This window comes from Euleptes europaea, chromosome 1, assembly GCF_029931775.1.
Source record: "Euleptes europaea isolate rEulEur1 chromosome 1, rEulEur1.hap1, whole genome shotgun sequence".
NCBI classification, from domain to species: domain Eukaryota; kingdom Metazoa; phylum Chordata; class Lepidosauria; order Squamata; family Sphaerodactylidae; genus Euleptes; species Euleptes europaea.
In genome coordinates, this window is record NC_079312.1 from 177792084 (window position 1) to 177814902 (window position 22819).

The following is a 22819-nucleotide window of genomic DNA, read 5'->3' on the forward strand; positions in this document are numbered from 1 at the left end:
AAAACCAACTCCTTAAGTGGTAGAGAAAGTCAACATATAAAAACCAACTCTTCTTCTTAAGTGGTAGAGAAAGTCGGCATATAACAACCAACTCTTCTTCTTAAGTGGTAGAGAAAGTCGGCATATAACAACCAACTCTTCTTCTTAAGTGGTAGAGAAAGTCGGCGTATAAAAACCAACTCCTCTTAAGTGGTAGAGAAAGTCGGCATATAAAAACCAACTCCTCTTCTTAAGTGGTAGAGAAAGTCGGCATATAAAAACCAACTCTTCTTCTTTGTTGTCTGAGAGAGTAACTGGCCCATGGCAGAGGGAGGATTCGAACCTGGGTCTCCCTGATCCCAATCCAGCACACTAGGCACTATGACACTCCAGCCACCACCTCGAAGTTGGCAACCCTACTTATATGCCAAGCATCCCTTTAGGAAGGCGAACTGGGTGGTCCTCACAGACACAGAGGGGATGCCTCCTGGACTCTTCCGAAGCTGGTGTCTTTCCATTCCCTTAAACCAGAACCGGACATCAGCCTCTGACCCCCTAACTGCGTCACAAGTACACGGCTGAAAAGTTGAAAGTTCAAAGTGGTGATCTTTGCATGGTAACCTAGAGAGGCGAGAAAGAGATCCTATCCCCCGGGGATCGCTGGACAGTTTTCGACTTGGTAGTCCTCTAGCTAGCTTTTTTATCTTCCTCGAATTGTGAGATTCCAAGCAACCCTGATGTTTAGAGAGTTATATTCCAGATGTGCGTGGGTTCTTTTTTTCCCCCCAGCGGCGAACTTTTGGGTCACCCCTCAGAGGTTGCAAATTCTAAGAAGCAAGAGATACTTGCTCAGAACAATTCCACAAAATATTGGCTGCTACCTGGATTTTTTCACAGTGAGTCAAAAGGAAAATAAAAATACTGGAATGGCATTGATGAAGGCCCCGATCAAATCCAGCATTCACTTCTAGCTTTAGCCTGCTATGGTGGACCTATCTTCTAGGAATTTGTCTATCCCCCCTCTTTAAAATAAAATAAATCTGTGCTAGTGGTCCTTTTATAGAGTTACTCCAGTTTAAGACCACTGAAATTAATGGGTTTGCACAGGAGTAACTCTAGACTGCATTGCTAACTATGTACTATTTGCATATTTCCTTTTCTCTGCCTTTGGTAGGCAGGAAGAATTTGTGCGGCCGTTCCTTTTTCTAATTTCTGTCCCCGATAAATCAATGTCCCTGTTTTGGCCTTTCAGAAGAACCATTTAAAATTGTGGTTTATGAACACAATATGCCATCTCACTGCAAAAGGTGTCGAGGAGGCCGAGCTGGCTAAAAAGCATCTCAAAAGTAGTCAATAATTAATTTTTTTAAACGACCATGATCTTTACCAAGAAACAAGCAGCATGCAATATAAAAAATAAGTGACTCAGGGCAGTGACCCCCAACAAACATGGTTCCGTGGTTCCCTCTGATGTGTTTTATATTATTATTATTATTTAAAACTTTGTTACATACATAAATATAAATATTATTATTATTTAAAACTTTGTTACATACATAAATATAAATATAAAATTCACAAAATTAGGGGGGGGGGGGAAACAATCAAAATTACATATCATTACAAATAAAAGTAATACTACTTAAAAAAAGAAAAGAAACCAGCTACCCTCTAATGCAGGGGTGTCGAACTAGGGGTGTTGAACTCATTTGTGACGAGGGCTGGATATGACATAAATGTCACTTGGTCGGGCTGGGCCATGCCTCGCCAGCCCAGATCGAGAGTGGGGGGCCTGCGCCGGCTTAAGTGGCTCACGGGCCTGGGGCCGGATCTGGCCCCTGGGCCGTATGTTTGACACCCCTGCTCTAATGGGTTTTCTGGCAACCAATACCTCCGCCTCTGCTCCCTTCAACAACAACAACAAAAAATCCCAAACCTACATTCAAGACTGTTTGTTTTCCAGCTAGGGCGGCTGCAGGGACTTGGGGCGTCCATTGCAGAGGTCCTGCACCGTGGATCATCCGTGGACAATCAATAGATATTGGAAGTAGAACGTTGTAACCTTGTGATTTCTTAGCCAATTCTGCTGTTACTTTGCTGAACCTCCTGGTGGTGGCTGGAGATCTCTCGCTGTTACAACTGACCTCCAGGGGACAGCGATCCGTCCCCCTGGAGAAAACGGCCGCCTGGGCAATCGGACTCTATGGCATTGAAGTTCCTTCGCTCTCCAAACCCCGCCCCCATCAGGCTCTGCCCCCAAAAACTCCAGTTATTTCCCAACCTGGAGCTGGCAACCCTATTAATGGTGGAAAGTACCGTCCAGCTGCAGCCAACGCATGGCGACACCCTAAGGTTCTCAACACGAAAAGATGGTTTACCATTGCCTTCCTGTGTTTACCGACCATGGACTTCTCTTGATGGTCTCCCATCCATGTACGGACCAGTGCCCATCCTGCTTGCCTCTGAGAGCTGATGAGATCATGTAACCCTAACATGGCTAGCCTAGGTCATGTTAGGGTTACTTGGTGGCAAAGAGACACAGGTTGGTTACGCATGGCTGGTTTGTCTTGCGATTCTCCTGCGCAGTGTCTCTATTCTCTGTGGGGATTGTGCATGACGTCCCCCTCCCTTAGTGCTCAGCTTGCTTCCGTTCCGCAGTTCTCCCAGGTTTTCCCATCCCTGTTTTATCCCGAAAATAATTTTACTTCCGGGCTTCTCTCAGATGTGAGTAGGTGCGTAGTTTAGCAGCGGGTAGATCTTCCCAGGTTATGAGAGGGAGGGCATCTTGACCATCTTCTGGGCACAGAGTAAGCGTCACTAGGTGTGTGTGTGTGTGTGGAGGTAATTGTGAATTTCCTGCATTGTGCAGGGGGTTGGACTAGATGACTCTGGCGGTCCCTTCCAACTCTATGATTCTAATTCTGATATATCATCACATCATCCAAAATACTATTAAAAATCGCAGAGAGAGCCAGTGGAGGCTAGGGTCGTATGTTCGCTCTCCCCTCCACATTTGGGTGATTGCTTACCCACGGGGGATGCGAGCAAGTGCACGATCCCAGCTTCCACTGGCTCTCTCTGCGGTTTTTAATAGTATAGTAACAGTCCCAAAGATCACCTGGTATCACAACTGATCTCCAAACAATGGAGATCAGTTCCGCTGGAGAAAATGGCTGCTTCGGAGGGCGGGCTCCAGGGCGCTGCACCCTGTTAAGGTCCCTCCCCTCCTCAAACCCCTTCCTCCCCAGGCTCCACTCCCAAAGCCTCCAGGTATTTCCCAACCCAGAGCTGGCCGGCAGATTCCTTCTTGGGACAGTTCTCTGGAGCAGGCCAGGGCAGGTGGCATCGCCAGTACTTAAGCCTTTCCCCCCCACCCACATTTTCCTTCTTTTTATGACTTCCAGTCCCATCCCCTGCTCTGGACATCGCCTGCCACCTCACCCTCACCCCTTCCCAGCTATCTGGGGGTCTTCCCAAATCTTTTTCAAAAGACAGGTGACTCCACCTGACCGTTGCATCGATTTTCAAGTACAGACAGGCAGTTTCCTCAGTGATGACTCTTGATTCGTTTGCTGTGTCCTTTGGACTCTATCGGCGATCCGCAAAGATTTGGGGAGGTTATTCTCCAAGGCCCCTCCCTCTAGGATTGCCAACCTCCAGGTTGGGGAGGGGCTGTGGCTCAGTGGTAGAGCATCTGCTCGGCATGCAGAAGGTCCCAGGTTCAATCCCCGGCATCTCCAGTTAAAGAGATCAGGCAGGTAGGTGATGGGAAAGACCCCTGCCTGAGACCCTGGAGAGCCGCTGCCAGTCTGAGTAGACAGTACTGACTTCGATGGACCAAGGGTCTGATTCAGCAGAAGGCAGCTTCATGTGTGTTCATGTGTACTAGCCGGAGATCTCCTGCTATTGCAACTGATCTCCAGCCGATAGAGATCAGTTCACCGGGAGAAAACGGCCGCTTTGGCTATTAGACTCTATGACATTGGTGCTGAGAGCCAGTGTATAGTGGTTACGAGCAGTGGTTTGGAGCGGTGGAGTCTGATCTGGAGAACCGGGTTTGATTCCGCACTCCACCACATGAGCGGCGGAGGCTCATCTAGTGAACTGGATTTGTTTCCCCTCTCCTACACACAAAGCCAGCTGGGTGACCTTGGGCTAGTCACACTCTCTCAGCCTCACCTACCTCCCCGGGTGTCTGTTGTGGGAAGGGAAGGGGATTGCAAGCCTGTTTGAGTCTCCCTTAAGTGGTAGAGAAAAGTTGGCATATAAAAACCAACTTTTCTTCTTCTTGAAGTCCCTCCCTTCTCCAAACCCCGCCCTCCTCTGGCTTCACCCCCAACATCTCCAGGTATTGCCCAACCCAAAGCTGGCAACCCTACCCCCCGCCCAATGAACAGAGACGTGCAAACGAGAAGGTCCAGATGGTTCCTTTTATTGCTAGGTTCCATGACAAAGTTTGCACACAAAAAAAGATCACAGACGGTACATAACCAGCACGGGGTAGGACCGGGCGGGCAGAGGGGGGGGGGTGTTCCACAGTGAGGGAGAGGATTTGAAACAACACTGGCATTTTAGACAACACTGGGGGATTTAAAGCTGCAACCCTGGAAGACTGTTGGGTTTCTCCCATGGCTCTGGCGATGCAGGCGAGGGTGCTGTGCGTACAAAGGAGATGCGGATGCTCTCTCGGTGCTGGCGGATGGAGGGCGGACGCTTGGCACGTTCACGGACCGGGGGGCCAGCTGAACGGCCAGGTAATGCTTCCAGGCCTACTTTGGGAGGAAATAACTCCCACTATTAACATAAGAATATAAAGAAAGGCCCTGCTGGATGAGACCCAGGCCCATCAAGTCCAGCAGTCTGTTCACACAGGGGCCAACCAGGTGCCTGTAGGAAGCCAACAAGCAAGACGACTGCAGCAGCACCATCCTGCATGCTCCTCTGGTCCTGGAGAGAATTAGCTATGCATCATGACTAGCATCCATGGACTAATAGCCCTGGGTAGCGCTCTCCTCCATGAACATGTCCACTCTCCTCGAAGCCTCCCAAGTTGGCAGACGTCGCCACATCCTGGGGCAGGGAGTTCCACAGTTTAACTACGCGTTGTGTAAATTAAAAGTTTTTGGGAAAAGGTTATTAGAGAAACTAATAATTTGACTAGTATGAGAGTAAAAAGAAATCCTGCATTTTGTTCACTGGGAATCCCGCAAGAAAATTTGGATAGAAATGATAGGGTCGTTTGTCAATATAGTTTTGCTGCTGCAAGAATTGTAATAGCTAAAGTGTGGAAGCAAGTGAATAAACCTTCAATTTGTGACTGGAGGGAGAAACTATGGATGTATATGAGGATGGCCAAATTAACAGAATTCCTACATGGAAAAGATATGGAAGAATTCAAAAAACCTGGGCAAAGGCCGTCACATATTGGGATAAACTGGCAAAAATGGATTTTACTAACTTAGTTGGTGAGTTATAGAAATAAGTTTTATTACTTTTCTATTTTATTGTTAATAATGTAATTTTTAAAACTGTTCAGACACTTCTTCGGAAGTCTGGTGATGGGTCACTTTTTATGGTGGGTGGTGGATCAAAAGGGTATTTTCTTCATTTCAATTCTATTATTTTGTAATCCTGAATGTAACAATTAGAGCATATAATTGATACTCTTTTGTATTTTCTTATTTTCTTTTTAGTATTGTATTTGTTTATTTTGTTTTATGTTATAAAAATAATTAAAAAAACCAAAAACTATGCGTTGTGTGAAGAAATAATTCCTTTTATCTTTTATTCTTGGGGAGATGGTAGAGCCGGGTGGCGTTCTCAGGCTGGTAGAGCCTAGGGTTGTTAGCTCACGCCTGAAAATTGCGTTTGTTATTGGGACTTTACGAGCACAAGTTAATCTGTGGAACAGAAGGGGGGAACGATGGTGCGGTGGGAAAAGGAATTTTACTCCACTCAAGGATTTCCCACACATTTCGCACGCAGCCTGCGATCAGTAAGACACCATCTCTTAAGAGTGTTCCCAGTTGCCTTACCGATTAGGGCTGTGTAAATTTTAAAAAAAAAATCGTTAAATTTCAGGTTTATTGGGCCCGGTTTTTCCCCGGGAAACCCGAAATAAGCCGAATGCCGAATGCCCATACTGGTAAATATGGGCATTCGGCTTATTTCTGGGTTTCCTGAAAAATTCAGCCCTGGTGTGTGTGTCATTTTTTTGAGGCAGAGCCCCCAAATTCACAGCGTCGCTTGAAGGGACTGTTCCTGCACAAACCCCAAAGTTGGTGAAGATTGGGTCAGGGGGTCCGATTTTATGGGGTTTGGAAGGGGTCGCCCCCCCTCCTCCATAGACTGTCGTTGCGAAGCCCCTGGGGAGCTGCGTGCGAAACGTGCGGGGATCCTTGAACAAAATAAAATTTCTTCTCCCACTGACAATTGTTTTTTTTTTGTTTTTTTCCTTGATTCTCTCCTGTCCTCCTGTGCCCTCAGACGTCCCAGGGTTGGAAGTCCTGGATTCTCAGCCGCGTCTTACCCTACGACCTGCAAACTAGCACGGCAAACGCAAAAGAGGTATAAAAACCTTTGCCGTCGCTCAGGATGCCAGGGGAGAGGGCTGCAGTCTTCAGCGAACAAGCCGCAGCGAAAGACCGCCGCACCCTCGGGCTTAGCCCAGCAAATCCCTCTCCCGCCGTGATAATGGCCACGGCAACTAAATGCACCGTCTCTCCCCCAAGGTGGGTTTATTTTGGTCTGGGAGAGACAGGAAGTCTACGGCCTTTCTTTTGGCAGTCGATGCCAGGGGCTAATGGCCCCTTCGACAATGAAGCGAAACCTGGCCCCATGCCAGTCCTAGGACTTCCGCGCGCTCGATCAGAGAGCGTGTTGTTATTTGCAACAGTCCTGGAGGCAGCAGAAGGGCCGGGGCGGAGGGGTCAGGGTGGGAATAGAAGAGACAGTGTCAGATAGGTGAGCCGGAAGGGCGAAGAGGGGAGCTTGTGGAAGAGCGGTACCTGGAGCATCTGCTTGGAGGGAAAGTGTGTGGTTTCCAAGCCAGGTGGAAAGCTCTCCACAACCAAAAATATGCACAAACCTACAGCTTTGTCGTTGAGCCAACTGGGCGGAGAGATTGTCTCCATTCTTCTACCCTTCCCAAGCATGCAACAAAAACTGGGAAGGAGTTACTACAACATGGCAGTGTAGTAAACCTTGACTATCTCGAGCCAGGCCCAAGCCAAGTAAGATGGTTTCTACATGCGGACAATCCTCCATGCATCTTTCAGTGTTGCTGTGACTACCAAGGCATGCGCAGAGTCCACACAGAAGGGTCCCCTGCACTTTCCTTACCATAGCCACTCACAGCCACCATTCACCCTCCCCACATACACCAGATGGCTTTACTGGGTTTTTTAAAAAACTCATCAGGAATGGTTAGATCGCAACAGCGTTATTACGATCTACGGCTATGATCTTCTAGTTCCTAGCTTTCATTTTTTTTAAGGCAAGTCTTGAGAGCTTTCACCGGAAAATGTCCAGGCTGCACCTTTTCCCTTATAACTCCACATTGAAAACGGCTATGTGCCTTAAAAAATTTACAGCTGAAAACTAGCAGATTGTGATAATATGTTGTTATAAAGTTATAGCAAGCTAGCAGTCCTTTAAAAAAGCCCTCCAAAGTCATCTGGTTTAAGGGGGGTGGGGGGATGGTACCCACAGGGGCTGAGGCAAGGGAAATAGGGGCGAAGTGGCAGGACTTGCAGAATTGTACCCCTTCCTGTCTACATGGCATTCAAAGGTTGCTTTGACTTCAATCTTTGCAAAAAGATAGCGCCAACCCTAGTTTGGGAAATATCACAGCAAAGAAAGGGAAAAATCCAGAACGTGGCCAGTTAGGGGACAACCTGGTGTGGACGCTCAAGAAAACAGCGCTGTTGTAAGGAGGCCAAGGCAGAGCAGAACATCCACACGGAAACAGCCCGTGAAAAATTGCTCCCACCTGCTTTCTCCCCCCGCCCCCCCGGTAAAAACCCAGTGCCGTCCGCGTCGAAAGGCATGGCTCAGAAAGGGCACGTCTCCAGGGTGCCAGGGCAGGTGCGGGGGAGTAATAATGCTTACAGGGATCCTTTATAAGGCATTGAATACTGGCAAGGAGGCAGGGCCGGGCGAGGGGGGCACTGAAGCAGCCGACCCAAAGTCAAAACCGATCCAGACTCCAGCCGGTTCTGGAAACCGACCCTCGTTTCCGCCTCTTAAGACTGTGGCCACAATAACATCTCTATTCAGCGTTTTGTTCTCCAACGCATTGTTCCTCCGAAGTTCCCGTACGGCATGCTTCAAAGGCTACGCGTTCTGTACCTAGCTAACCGCTTCCTTTCCCCATAATTACAGGGGGGATGCAGCAAGAAGCAGTTCTTTCTATTGTGAGGGCTTGTTTTTAAAACTGCGCCCGACGTGCATAGGCTAGTCTGGATCCCAGGAGCTGCATCTGCTCCGTTTCGCCGGATTTTCCTTCCTCGCTAAAGCCCCTGAGTTGCCCGGCTTCTGGTCACCTGTGTCTTTTCCTTTGTCCCTTATAAGCTCCTTGATCCATTGATCTTGAGCAGCGTGATTTTAAATCTAATGTTTGAGGGATACGAGGGCTGAGATAAATCTTGCCACTGACAGTGTAGCCTAGGGATTCCTTGCACTTAATTTAAAAAGGCGTTATGTCAGACACAGAGGCATTAGATTTAGCTATTAAAAGGGGAGAGATATAACGTGATCTAAATTCCTCATACAAGCGGCATTCCAAGAGGGCACGAGCTAATGAATCAACAGAGCCAGAAGAGCAAGGACGGGTCCTTTCTGGGTATGGTATGTTCAAAATTCTGCCTTGCATAGCCATAGAGGGGTTAGCATTCAGTCTAGTTAAACAGAAGGCTCTAGAAAGACGAGTTGTCAAGTAATAAGTATAAGCGGGCAAACCGCGTGGTGGTGTTGGTATTCCGAAAAACTGAGATGAACAAAAGCGGCGAGCACGAAAAGTGGTGCTGATACAATCAAGCTCTTTAATGCGCTTTTAAACTCTGGCAAACGCTTTAGTTTTCCCAAGATCTAATAGCATATTCTGCGAGAGATCATCTGTGTCCACAAACCCTGGGAAAACCATCCCAGCTGACAGGATCCAACCCGTTGATCCAGGGTCCCCCAACCATTTTGAGCCTGTGGGCAACTCTGGAATTATGAGACGGGGTGGGTGGGGGCACCCACAAAATCGCTGCCGCAGGAGGCGGAACCATGCATACTGAGGAATCCCAGTGCAGGGCTGAAGGGGGTTAATTTTAAAAACACACTGGGAAAGATGAGTGAGAGGGAATAAAACCAACGTGGAGGTGCAAGCAGTGGCTGAAACAGCGTTTAATCTGCACAGCCTGGCTGAAACGGTGTTTAATCTGCCCAGCCAATGAGGTCTCCAGCGGCCACCGAGAAAGGTATAGGCGGGCGCCATGGCATTCCCACAGGTACCATGTTGGGGACTCCTGCATTAATGTCTATACATTGTTTATGCGTGGCTCTAGATGCGGTGTGTACGCTTACAAGTTTTTAAAAGGGGTGGGAAACACTGAAAAGATGACTTTGACGGACACCAAACAGGTAGGCAGGCGGGCAAAGTCAGGAAAAAAATACTGATATTAATACTATATTTGCTTGTTTCCAGGTATGCGGGATGGATCCATTCTGCAAGCAATGATTCATTACTCTTAATAAATGTGGAGATAATTGTTCTATAAAAAATTTATAATAAAATGCTATAAATCCATCTTCGGCTGGAGATTTATTTAATTTACTTTTACCTATAGCAGTTTTTAATTCCTCCATAGTTATTCTAGAATCCAATAAATCTTTATGTTCTTGTGAAATTCCAGTCAAATTGATTTAAATATGCCTCTATTTCCCTCTCTGAAACCACACTTTGTTTATAAAGATTTGAGTAATAATCTATAAAAGTGTCCATAATTTTTTGTTTGTCTGTTGTTGTTTTACCCTCCCTCTTTATTTTTAATATTGGTAATTTCCTCCCTTTATATTTGAGCTTATTTTCCAGGCCACAAATAAGCCCGCAAGCTTTAAAGGTAGTCAGTTGGGGCATATTTTAATTGCCGGAGTTAACAGGGGGCACAGTTTTGATGCTTCTTCTAGCTGTATCTGAAGAAGTTGAGCTGCTGCTCACGAAAGCTCATACCCTGCCAGAGATTTTGTTATTCTTTAAGGTGCTACTGGACTCTTGCTCTTTTCTATTGATGCTGCTCGGGTTGTGATATTTTACTGCAATGGCAAATGGCAAAAATATGTATTAAAGATTGCCTCTATTTCTACCAGGGTTAATAAAAGGCACCGCTATTGCCATTTGGGTCAAATGAAACGCACTTAAATTTAATCAAGTGGTTAAAAGGAAAGCGATGAATCTTATCGAGGATTTCTGGGATCGGTTGCCAGCCGTGGTTTCAAAAACAACTGATAAAGAGAGGGGGGAAAGGCCAGACTCGGGAGGCGTTCCAAGCGCTTTGCTGAAATAACCTTTGTGGGCGCCGAAGGACGTTGCGGGAAGAGTTCAGACACAACACGTCTACCCATTTGAAGGAAACGTCCTGCCGCTTGCGGGCAGAACGTAACGCCTGCCGGCCGTGCACAAAACATCCGATGCTGAGAACACAGGTCAATAAACAAAAACAAAAAAAGGGGGGGGAGAAGACCCAACCTGAAAAACCAAAAGCTGGGTACCCAAAAGTTGGGTGGAGAAAGGTAAAGTGATGTTATATAGAAATATATTTATTTTAGGAAGCTTATATCAGGGTTAAAAAACCTTAAAATTGATAAAACAAAGCACAATAGCATCTAGAAGAAGAAGAGTTGTTTTTTATATGCTGACTTTCTCTACCACTTAAGGCAGAATCAAACCGGCTTACAACCACCTTCCCTTCCCCTCCCAACAGGCACCCTGTGAGGGAGGTGGGGCTGAGAGAGCTGTGACTAGCCCAAGGTCACCCAGCTGGCTTCGTGTGTAGGAGCAGGAAAACAAATCCAGTTTACCAGATTCGCCTCCGCCGCTCATGTGGAGGAGTGGGGAATCAAACCCGGTTCTCCAGATTAGAGTCCACTGCTCCAAGCCACCGCTCTTAACCACTGCACCACACTGGCTCTCTTATCAACTATTAAGGTTGATCAGCTTAAACCACACACCATATGCGTTTGTGGTCAGATAACAATCCCACATAATGCACACACAAACAATATACAAACAGAATTAGAAAGGCCCAGATATGTGTGTAGGGGTGTAGATCAATTTTCAAATGTGAAAGCCCACTAAGGGATACCTGCAAGTTGTTCGACTCTGGGCTATATTAGTCTCCCATTTGGAGTGCGCATGCGCGTATCCACCTGATAAAAACCTTAATAGTGGCTATTGTGCTTTGCTTTATCCATTTTAATGGTTTTAACCCTGATATAAGTGCCTGAATCAAGCCTGAACTGACCCTAGAAGCTAAACTGAGGCTGTCGTATTTTGGTCACATTATGAGAAGCCAAGAGTCACTGGAAAAGACAGTCATGCTAGGAAAAGTGGAAGGCAGCAGGGAAAGAGGAAGACCCAACCAGAGATGGATGGACTCAATAAAGGAAGCCGCAGCCCTCAATTTGCAAGATCTGAGCAAGGCTGTCAAAGATAGGACATTTGGGGGAACGTTGATTCATAGGGTCGCCATGAGTCGGAAGCGACTTGACGGCACTTAACACATGTAAGTGCCCTAAAATAAATGTATTTCTATATAATGTTATTTTACCTTTCTCCACCCAACCTTTGGGTACCCCGCTGAGAACATAGCCCAGTAAACATGCAGCTGAATCTCGTACATGACCACCTCCACGCAGGTGATTTACCTATGGGGAAGTGAAAGCGACGGTGGAGAAAAGAGCCCCGCTGGATCAGACCAAAGGCCGATCTGTCCCAGCGTTCGGTCGCTAAGAAAGGCTGCCTTTGGGCAGGCCCCCCGTAGCGCATGACCGCTCCTCTCGCTTGGTCTCAGCATCTGGATGGCGCAGGCTAGACTGCCTCTGCACATGGAGGCTCCATTTCCCCCATCCTCCTTCCAGTAGCTCTTGGGATGGGTGTCTTTGCTGTGTAAAGTAGGGGTGGACAGATTAAAAGGGCTCAAAGTGGAATACAGATCTTGATAGGGCGTGGGCCAGAACTGTTTGCGCAACATCCGGCTAGAGCGGATGCCGTCTAAACACGGCCCCTGCCTGCTTTTCTTTGCTGCACTGACATGACCCCCCCCCCCAATCCATACAATCTCCAAACACCCTGTCCCCTGATTCATGAGGTTGGCTTGTTATGTTATTTAATCTCATACATACACACACACATATTTATATATATATAGGAAACAAATATAGACGCAATATTTATAACTTTTGCCACAAAATAAAATTCAGATTTCTCTTTCTCTCTCTCTTTTTTTTTACAACCTGCAGAACTATTAAGAAAATTACATATTTCTCTTTCCTGTATAATCGCTTCCTTTAAAAAATATACACGTGGGAAGCTTTTCTGCACAGTTAAAGTTCTGTTTGTTTGAGATATATAGATGTGTGTGCATACATACATACATACATACATATATATATATATATATAACACCCTTCCTTTCTCTCTTATAGAAAATGTGCAAATTAAAAGCCTAGCAGAGTTGTGGGCGGACAATTAAGCAAAGGGGGGCAGCCAAGGCAGAGAATTGGCAAGATTCGGTTAGGCAGATGAAGGGTGTTGGGGATAATATTGGCTAAGGCGTTCAGGAAATGATTCTTGCTAAGGGGAACCGCCACACAAAATGTGTGTTGCGATCCCACAGTCCTGGAGGTTTGAACGCCTCAGCTTCATCAGGCCTCTCGGACAACGGTGGTGCGACAGACAATGCCACGCCCAGGGAGACACGGGTTCGAGTCCTCCCTCGGCCATGAAACTCACTAGGCGACTTGGGGGGGGGGTGCGGTAGTTACTTATCATCTTTAACCTACCTTGCAGGGTAGGTTTGAGGATATAACGGGGGAAGGCAGAGAGAAACCTGTCTGCTCTGCCCTTACCTTGCAGGAGAAAGACTGGCACAAAAGGGTAAGCTGTACCCTCAATGCCCAGAATGCCCCTTATGAGGATCTTCACACAAAACTATTTTAGAATGAACAGGACTACCGGGGAGGGGGCTGTCCCTGGAAAGGAGGGTACCGTTGCCCTGCCCCTCCAAGGCAGCACAATATCCTTACCATCTGCCGTGTGGACAGACAGACACCCAGGGCCATCTCACGCATTACTACTCTGGAACAACCGATCGTGCCCACAACCACCATTCGTGGACAATCAGCGACACAGCCGGGTTCGGTTTCTGACTCTATTTCCCGCTAGATACATACGTTTGCAATCATAGCCTATCTCAGAGGTGTCAAACTCAATTGTTACGTAGGGGAGGGGCAGTAGCTCAGTGGCAGAGCATCTGCTTGGCATGCAGAAGGTCCCAGGTTCAATCCCGGGCATCTCCAGTTAAAGGGACTAGGCAAGTAGCTGATGGGAAAGACCTCAGCCTGAGACCCTGGAGAGCCATGGAGAGGGACTGTGGCTCAGTGGTAGAGCCTCTGCTTGGCATGCAGAAGGTCCCAGGTTCAATTCCCCGGCATCTCCAGTTAAAGGGACTAGGCAAGTAGGTGATGGGAAAGACATCTGCCTGAGACCCTGGAGAGCTGCTGCCGGTCTGAGCAGACAATACTGACTTTGATGGACCAAGGGTCTGATTCAGTACAAGGCAGCTTCATGTGTTCATGTGTTATGAGGGCCAGATATGACATAAATGTCACATGGCCAGGCCGGGCCAGCCCAGATTGAGACCGGGGGGGGGGGTTTGCTTCAGCTGGCTCGCAGGCTCAAGGGGCCGAATCCAGCCCGCGGGCCTTATGTTTGACACCCCTGCTGTATCCGACAGCCCTTCAAGTACTTGACGATGGTGATCGTATCACCTCTCAATTATCTCCTCTTCAGGCTAAACATACCCAGCTCCTTCAGCCTTTCCTCATAGGACTTAGGTCTCCATAAGGGCAGTGGCGTCAAGTGGAGAAGGGGCACGTATCTGCCACCTTAATCTGGTGGAAAGTGCTGTCAAGTCACAATTTAGGGTGACCCTGTAGGGTTTTCACGGCAAGAGAGGAACAAAGATGGTTTGCCATTGCCTGCCTCTGCAAAGCAACCCCGGACTTCCTTGGTGGCGTCCCATCCAAGTACCCACCGGGGCTTACCCTGATGAGCTTCTGAGATTGGGCTAGCCTGGGCAATCCAGGTCGGGGGAAACGGTGGTGGAGGAAAGTGCCGTATGTCGCAGCCGACTTATGGCGACCCCTGGTGAAGTTTTCATGGCAAGAGACTAACGAAAACGGTTTGCCATTGCCTGCCTCTGAATAGCGACCCTGGACTTCCTTGGCGGTCTCCCGTCCAAATACTAAACAGGGCCGACCCTGCTTAGCTTCCTAGATCTGATGAGACCGGGCTAGGCTGGGCTATCCAGGTCAGGACAGAGATGAACAAAGGTGGTTTGCCGTTGCCTGCCTCTGCATAGCGACCCTGGAGTTCCTTGGTGGTCTCCCATCCAAGAACCTACCAGGGTCGGCCCTGCTTAGCTCCTGAGAACGGATGAAATCAGGCTACCCAGGACCATCCAGGTCAGAGACACCTTCCTCTACAGGGAGGGAAACGAGAACAGGATCTCGGCTACCATATGGGTGTGTTTCTCTGCCCAGCGCTGTGGGGACGGTCCAGGAATCCTGGTTCTCAACACCCTTTTCTGCCTCCCTCGCTGCCCCGGAGACAGAATCCAGACGCCCCGTCTCGAACTCATTCAATCCCAGACAGCTGGGGATGAAATCCCCACTCTTTTTTCGATCCCAGATCATGACCCCGCGCACAGCTCTGCTCTACTGGGTAGGAGGAAATCTGTCCTCCTGCTAATTTGGCTATATATATATATATAGATTGATATGTAGATATGTATATTATAATGTATATATATATAGAAATTTAAAATATTTCATCTTTAAAAAATAACATTTCTTTTAAAAAATGTAAATCTAAGGCTCTCTTTCCCCGACCCCTAACCTCCCACCACCCCTATGGCCTTTAGAATTCCCACCGACCCACTCAGGTCTAAGGGTCTGGTTCTTCCTCCCCACGGCCAGGTTTTGTTCTGGCGCCGGAGAGGAGAAGGTGGGAAGTGCATGAAGAACCAGCCGTACCTTTTCTCAGGGTGCCAGGTGCCCTCCCCGCCCAGCTCAATACTTGGAAGGTGGATTGTACCCCCACTCCCAATTGGCAGCCAGGAATCGAGCGGCACCCAACAAAACAACCAACCACGGTGCCTTTTCCAGCTGGGGTATGGAGGGCAAAGGGCTGCGTCACATGACGCTCTCCAAGATGACCACTTTGGCGCTCCCGTCCGAGACCGGGGTCAGGGTGGTCAGAGCGCCGTCATCCAATTCGGGCACCTTGTATTCGAGATGGTGCAGTCCCCAGATGGGTTGGGTCAGATGGTGCCAACGCTGTTGGAGAGAGGAGGAGGAGAAGGAGAAAAAAAAAAGTTGGTTATTACATGCTGACTTTCTCCACCACTTAAGGAAGAATCAAACCGGCTTACAATCACCTTCCCTTCCCCTCCCCACAACAGACACCCTGTGACGTAGGTGGGGCTGAGACAGCTCTTAATAGAGCTGTGATTAGCCCAAGGTCCCCCATCTGGCTTCATGTGGAGGAGTGGGAAAACAAATCCAGTTCCCCAGATTAGCCTCCGCCACTTGTGTGGAGGGGTGGGGAATCAAACCCGGTTCTCCAGATCAGAGCCCACCGCTCCGAACCACCGCTCTTAACCACTACACCATGCTAGCTCTCCACAGAGGTTTACTGGTGGACACTCGCATAGGAGGCAAAGACTCGTTCTCTGCCACTCCAGAGGACAAGACTGGAGGCCAAACTACACATTACTCTTTTGTAACAGCGCTGTGGGCAGAGGAAGGGATCCTACTAGGGTTGCCAGGTCCCTATTTGCATTTTTAAGTGCTGTACCTTCCATGCCTACTCCTCCTTCACTCCCACAAAGCCCCCCTCCCATTCATAATACCCATAGGAGCGCACTACGGGCACATGCCATTTACATGCCACCCACATGTGCACACATACGTGCGCTGACCAATCTTTGACAGTGCTCCATACATCCTTCTGCTAAATTCCTAACCACCCAACAACGTCATCTGTCCCTAGGCCTGGCATACAGATGCTTTTTTTAAACTTCTGAGAAGTTGGAATGTTTATGAACATTCTGCGGCTTTGCCAATAAACAGAAAGGAGTCGTTTCAACCCGCTGAAGCCTGAACATTCACAGCAAATAGCTACAGAGGTTCCCAGAAGGGTTTCTTTCCAAAAAGGTTTTCCTGTCGTCAAGTTTTTCCCCCGACTCAGGGTATTTATTAGCAACTGTTCTGAAAAGAATCTACATATTCTGCACTCAAGGTTACCCACTCCAGGTTTTGAAATTCCTGGAGACTTGGGGGATGGAGCCTGGGGAGGGTATGGTTTACAGAAGGGAAGGACCTCAGCGGGGCATAATGCCATAAAGACCACCCTCCAAAGCAGCTCTATAGTCTGGAGATCAGTTGTAATCCCTAGAGATCTCCAGGTCTCACCTGGAGGTCTCATGAACACATGAAGCTGCCTTATACTGAATCAGACCCTTGGTCCATCAAAGTCAGTACTGTCTACTCAGATTGGCAGCAGCTCTCCAGGGCCTCAGGCAGAGGTCTTTCACATCATCTACTTGCCTGGTCCCTTTAACTGGAGATGCAGGGGATTGAACCTGGGACCTTCTGCATGCCAAGCAGATACTCTGCCACTGAGCCACAGCCCCTCCCCTACTGAATCAGACCCTTTGGCCCATCAAGGTCAGTATTGTCTACTCAGACAGGCGGCTGCTCTCCAGGGTCTCAGGCAGGGGTCTTTCACATCACCTACCTGCCTAGTCCCTTTAACTGGAGATGCTGGGGATTGAACCTGGGACCTTCTGACTGCTAAGCAGAAGCTCTACCGCTAAGCCATGGCCCTTCCTCTAAAGCAGTGCTTCGCACGTGAACACACATGAAGCTGCCTTATGCTGAATCAAATGCTTGGTCCATCAAGGTAAGTCTTGTCTACTTAGACTGGCAGCAGCTCTCCAGGGTCTCAAGTAGAGGCCTTTCACATCACCTACTTGCCTGGTCCCTTTAACTGGAGATGCCGGGGATTGAACCTGGGACCTTCTGAATGCTAAGCAGAGGCTCTCCTGCTGAACCACGGCCTCTCCCCCAACAACAACCCCTTCTCAACTTCCCTCTATCCCAATGGTTTGGGAAGGAACCTCACCTCTGCCAGCGTTCCCTTGGCACGGATGAGTTTGTAGAGGGCAGTAAGAGGGACACACAACATGGAAGATAGTGCAAATCCCCAGCCGATGGCCTCTCCCCACCAGGGGTAGATGTAGCTGTTGTTGTAGATCAGTGGCTTGTAGTAGGCAATGTTGAAAAGGAAAATGCCCTGGAAGGAAGTGACAGAAACAATGGGACCCAAACCACAAAGCCATCCCCCAGACATTCCTCATTTCCACCTTCCATCCCCAGAGGAGACAGGAGTCACATGAACACACGTGAAGCTACCTTCTACTGAATCAGACCCTTGGTCCATCAAAGTCAGTATTGTCTACTCAGACCGGCAGCGGCTCTCCAGGGTCTCAGGCAGAGGTCTTTCCCATCACTTACTTGCCTGGTCCCTTTAACTGGAGATGCTGGGGATTGAACCTGGGACCCTCTGCACACCAAGCAGATGCTCTACCACTGAGCCACGGCCCCTCCCCACTCAGACTGGCAGCAGCTCTCCAGGGTCTCAGGTAGAGGTCTTTTCACATCACCTGCTTGCCTGGTCCCTTTAACTGGAAATGCCGGGGATTGACCCTGGGACTTTCTGCATGCCAAGCAGATGCTCTACCACTGAGCCACGGCCCTTTTCCCAACACATGAAGCTGCCTTATACTGAATCAGACCCTTGGTCTATCGAAGTCAGTATTGTCTACTCAGACCAGCAGCGGCTCTCTAGGGTCTCAAGTAGAGGGTCTTTCACATCACCTGCTTGCCTGGTCCCTTTAACTGGAGATGCCAGGGATTGAACCTGGGACCTTCTGCATGCCAAGCTGAGGCTCTACCACTGAGCCAAGCAGATGCTGTACCACTGAGCCGCGGCCCCACAACTCCAGGTACAGGTATAAAATTCAGACAAGATCATGCCTGCATACGAACTGTTCGCTTGTTTAAAAAAATTCCTTTTGGCAAAAAATGCCTCCCTCTGGAGCACATTTCGGCCATATTTTGAAGCGCGCTCTCTCGCGGGAGCATTCAAGTCACTCCCTAGAGCGTCTGGGCTACCTGCGTCACCATCTTGGACCAGGTGGGTCCCGAAAAGCCAAGATGGTGGTGCTTGCAGCCCGGGTGCTCAGTGGAGTGGCTCGAATGGTCCCCTGAGCATCTTTATTCCAAAGACAATGCTGCAGCAGACGCAATACCACTGATCCCAACAGCTTTTCTGTCTGCAAAAAACCCTGCTCTCCTCCAGCGAGATCTGGGCGGGGATGGGAAGCGTCCAAATGTCTCCCTACAGAATCTGCACGGAAGCTTTGGCCTGCTCTATGCGCCTGGGTGCGCACGCCTACGTTTGTTGATTTGGGAGAAAGCAAAGTCTCCTGAGCCGGACACAGCTATGATGATTCCCATTTTACAAAGGAAGTCCTTACGGCCAAGAGAAATCTGCTTAATGCAGAGCTGAACTGAAAATTTCAGCCCAGTTTCTCTGCCACACAGGTTGCTTGTAGGGTTGCCAGGTCCCTCTTCGCCACCGGCAGGAGGTTTTTGGGGCGGAGCCTGAGGAGGGTGGGGTTTGGGGAGGGACTTCAATGCCATAGAGTCCAATGGCCAAAGCGGCCGTTCTCTCCAGGGGAAGGAATCCCTATCGGCTGGAGACCTGTTGCAATAGCAGTGGGAGATCTCCAGCTAGTACCTGGAGGCTGGCAACCCTACATGGCAGTCATTTTATAGCTCCTGTGTCAGATGGTCAAAGACGCCTACCGGCTCAAAAAAGTTGGGGACCCCTGCTCCACTGGTTCCCCGCCCCCCAAACCGAATCTTACCAGGCAGATGAGAGGGGTCAGGAACATCCAGCACCATTTCATCCACGGGCTGGGCCGGTAGCCGATCATGCAGGCGATGTCATCCATGAAGCGGTCAGCGCCTGGGAAAGGGGTGGGGGAGCACAAATTGAGTCCTGCGTTCAGTTTGGGGCACCGCAATTTAAGAAGGGTGCAGACAAGCTGGAACGTGTCCAGGGGAGGGCGACGAAGATGGTGAGGGGTCTGGAGACCAAGTCCTAACAGGAAAGGTTGAAGGAGCTGGGTAGGTTTAGCCTGAAGAGGAGAAGACTGAGAGGGGAGATGATAACCATCTTCAAGTACTTGAAGGGCTGTCATAGGGAGGATGGGGCCGAGTTGTTTTCTGTTGCCCCAGAAGGCCGGACCAGAACCAGCGGGTTGAAATTAAATCAAAAGAGTTTCCGTCTAGACATTAGGAGGAATTTTCTAACAGTCAGAGCGGTTCCTCAGTGGAACAGGCTTCCTCGGGAGGTGGTGAGCTCTCCTTCCCTGGAGGTTTTTAAGCAGAGGCTAGATGGCCATCTGTCAGCAATGCTGATTCTATGACCTTAGGCAGATGATAAGAGGGAGGGGACCTTGGCCATCTTCTGGGCATGGAGTAGGGGGTCACTGGGGGTGTGTGGGAGGGAGGTAGTTGTGAATTTCCTGCATTGTGCAAGGGGTTGGACTACATGACCCTGGTGGTCCTAACTCTATGATTCTACCTATGATGGAGAGCCGGATGCCTTCCCATATCCCTCCCTCCCTCCCTCCCTCCTGGCAGCCCTTGACCCACTCAGGCAAATCAGCTTGCCTGACTCTCCTGCGGCAGATAAAGCGGGGACTTTTCAAGGACGGGACTCGCTCCACGAGGGAAAACACAGATGCCCTTGAGCAGAGAGTGAGCACGCAACAGAGAGTGAGCACGCAACAGAAGACAACCTTGTCCTGCAATTCGGCACACGCCCACACCCCTCTTCCAACTGGCAACGAACCGTGCTGGGTAAAACCTTCCCACCCTCAAGGCAGAAGAAGAAGAAGAGTTGGTTTTTATATGCCGACTTTCTCTACCACTTCAGGGAGACTCAAACCGGCTTACATTCACCTTCCCTTCCCCTCCCCACAACAGACACCCTGTGCGGTAGGTGGGGCTGAGAGAACTGTGACCAGCCCATGGTCACCCAGCTGGCTTCATGTGGAGGAGTGGGGAAACCAACCCGGTTCACCAGATTAGCCTCCGCCGCTCATGTGGAGGAGTGGGGAAATCAAACCCGGTTCTCCGGATCAGAGTCCACCGCTCCAAACCACCGCTCTTAACCACTACACCACGCTGCCACACCGGCAGCAAGTTCATGGGGACTAGCCACCAAGCCTCTTGCAAATTTTGCCTCCTCTGCGCACTCCAAAAAGGCAGCTTAAATCAAATGAAACAGATACAAGTGTGTGTGCATGTTTGTGTGCGTGTGTGGAGGGGGGGGCAGATCTGTTCCCACCCCCTTTTGTTAAGGAGTGACTTCTAACCTGCGCTAATAATTGCAAATGCAAATTCAGGAGATGGCAATGAAACAGCTGCTGCCAGAGTTGGGTTTGATTCTCTCTCACTCCTCTTTCCCAGTGTATTTTTAAAATTAGAATCCTAGAGTTGGAAGGGACCATCGGGGTCATCTAGTCCAACCCCCTGCACAAGGCAGGAAATTCACAACTACCTCCCCTCCTCACCCCCATTGACCCCCTACTCCATGCCCAGATGGCCAAGATGCCCACCCTCTCATCATCTGCCAAAGGTCATAGAATCAGCATTGCTGACAGATGGCCATCTAGCCTCTGCTTCAAAACCTCCAGGGAAGGAGAGCCCACCACCTCCCGAGGAAGCCTGTTCCACTGCTCTGACTGTTAGGAAATTCTTCATGATGTCTAGACGCAGACTCTTTTGGTTTACTTTCAACCCGTTGCCTCAACCCACTTCTCCCCTGCGTCTGGACTTCCTCCGTGTGGCTGGCACGGCCTCCTGCAACGGCCGACCTGTGGCTGCGGCCGCCACCCTGTTCCCGGGTTCCAAAGGTGCCCTCCTGCTCAAAAAGGTCGGGGACCCCAGGCCTAGAAAGCCCTAATGGGTTCTGCGGACAGATGCGCCAGACCTGCGTGCTTTCGTATTGCAGGGTAAGCGCTGTCTCTCCCTGATTTGCCACGGCAGGTATCCAGCACCAACATCAGGGTCGCCCCATTCTCCCCCATCCCGCCGTGCTTCAGGCGAGCGTTTTGACTTCTCGAAAAACAATTCCCCCCCCAGATGCTGCTTATCGTTTTGTTTAGTCCACATCCTCTGCCTCTCTTTTTCATTAAAGCTGACCTGTTTGGGTTTTCTTTTTTAAAGACATTTTATCTTACTCCAGGCAAGGAGGGGGCACAGTGCCATGGGGGACAGCCAGTCACCGTTTTGCACCCCCAGGTACAAAGGTGGGAGGAAGGGGACTCCGAGAGCTGATGCATCCTGAGCGTGCGCACCCTTCAGATCAGGGGTGTCAAACATAAGGCCCGCCACCCCACCCCCCAATCCCGATCTGGGCTGGCGAGGCATGGCCCAGCCTGACCAAGTGACATTAATGTCGTATCCGGACCTCTTAACAAATGAGTTTGACACCCCTGCAATAAAGCTTCCTCCCCGCCCCCGGGATGCATGTGAACTCCAGTTGGGGAACTGCCAAACGAAAACTCCCTGCATGTAGAAAGCTAGTGTGTGAGGTTCCGGCTGGGACTAACATACTATCTCTTTATAGGCAGAGAGTTTCCATGCAGGGGAAAGTGTGCATTTATGTCACACCCACCCCTCGTAACAAATGAGTCCAACGCCCCTGCTTTAGATTGTCAGTACGCCTGTTTAAAAAGGTGTGCCTGTGAATCCACAGAAGATTTGCACCAGGGGTATACACATCCTCAGTTCCTAGAACTAGGGATTAAGCCCTAACGGCCTGTGGGGGCTGCAGGCCCACGTTTTAAAACATGTATCGTAGAATCATACAGTTGGAAGGGACCACGGTCATTCTAGTCCAACCCCTTGCACAATGCAGGGAATGCTGTTCAATTCCTGCTGCCCCCCTCCCAGCGACAAGATATATACGGCTGGCTCTTACCGTACACCCAGGCGATCGCCACGCACTCCCAAAAGGCCTGCCACAGAAGCGTTGTGCCGCTTGCCGAGTAGTAGTCAAACAGCTGGAAGACATACATGCCCCCCTGAGGGAAGGGGCTGGATGTGAGGAGGGGGGTGATGACGCGAAGACACCTAATTTTATTTATTCACTTTACTTTTACCCCACCTTTCTCCCCAAGGGGGACTCAAAAGCAGCTTACATCGTTATCCCCTCCTCCTTTTTCCCCCTCACAACAACCCTGCGAGGTGGGTTAGGCTCAAAGTGTGGGACTGGCCTGAGGTCATCCAGCGAGCTTCCTTGGCAGAGCGGGGATTTGAACCTGGGCGTCCCGGATCCCAGGCCAATGCTCTAACCACTACACCACGCTGGCTCTCTGCAAGGAGGTTTTTATGTCCACTGCTCCGCTCCCACTTTCCCAGACTGACTCTG

The 22819-nt window shown here is 49.5% G+C and overlaps 1 protein-coding gene across 2 annotated transcripts in view; it reads right to left on the reverse strand.

The window, feature by feature from the left end:
* Positions 1-15405: 15405 nt before the first annotated feature.
* SLC6A8 (solute carrier family 6 member 8) overlaps positions 15406-22819 on the reverse strand; it is a 38074-nt gene continuing 30660 nt past the window's right edge. For both annotated transcript variants that reach the window (XM_056848824.1, XM_056848898.1), the window contains exons 10-13: positions 22370-22472; positions 19242-19342; positions 17432-17602; positions 15406-15582 (exon numbers count right to left, since the gene is read on the reverse strand). In XM_056848824.1, the coding sequence (XP_056704802.1) occupies positions 15439-15582; positions 17432-17602; positions 19242-19342; positions 22370-22472 (519 nt within the window). In that variant the 3' untranslated portion in view covers positions 15406-15438. The remainder of the gene's footprint in view (positions 15583-17431; positions 17603-19241; positions 19343-22369; positions 22473-22819) is intronic.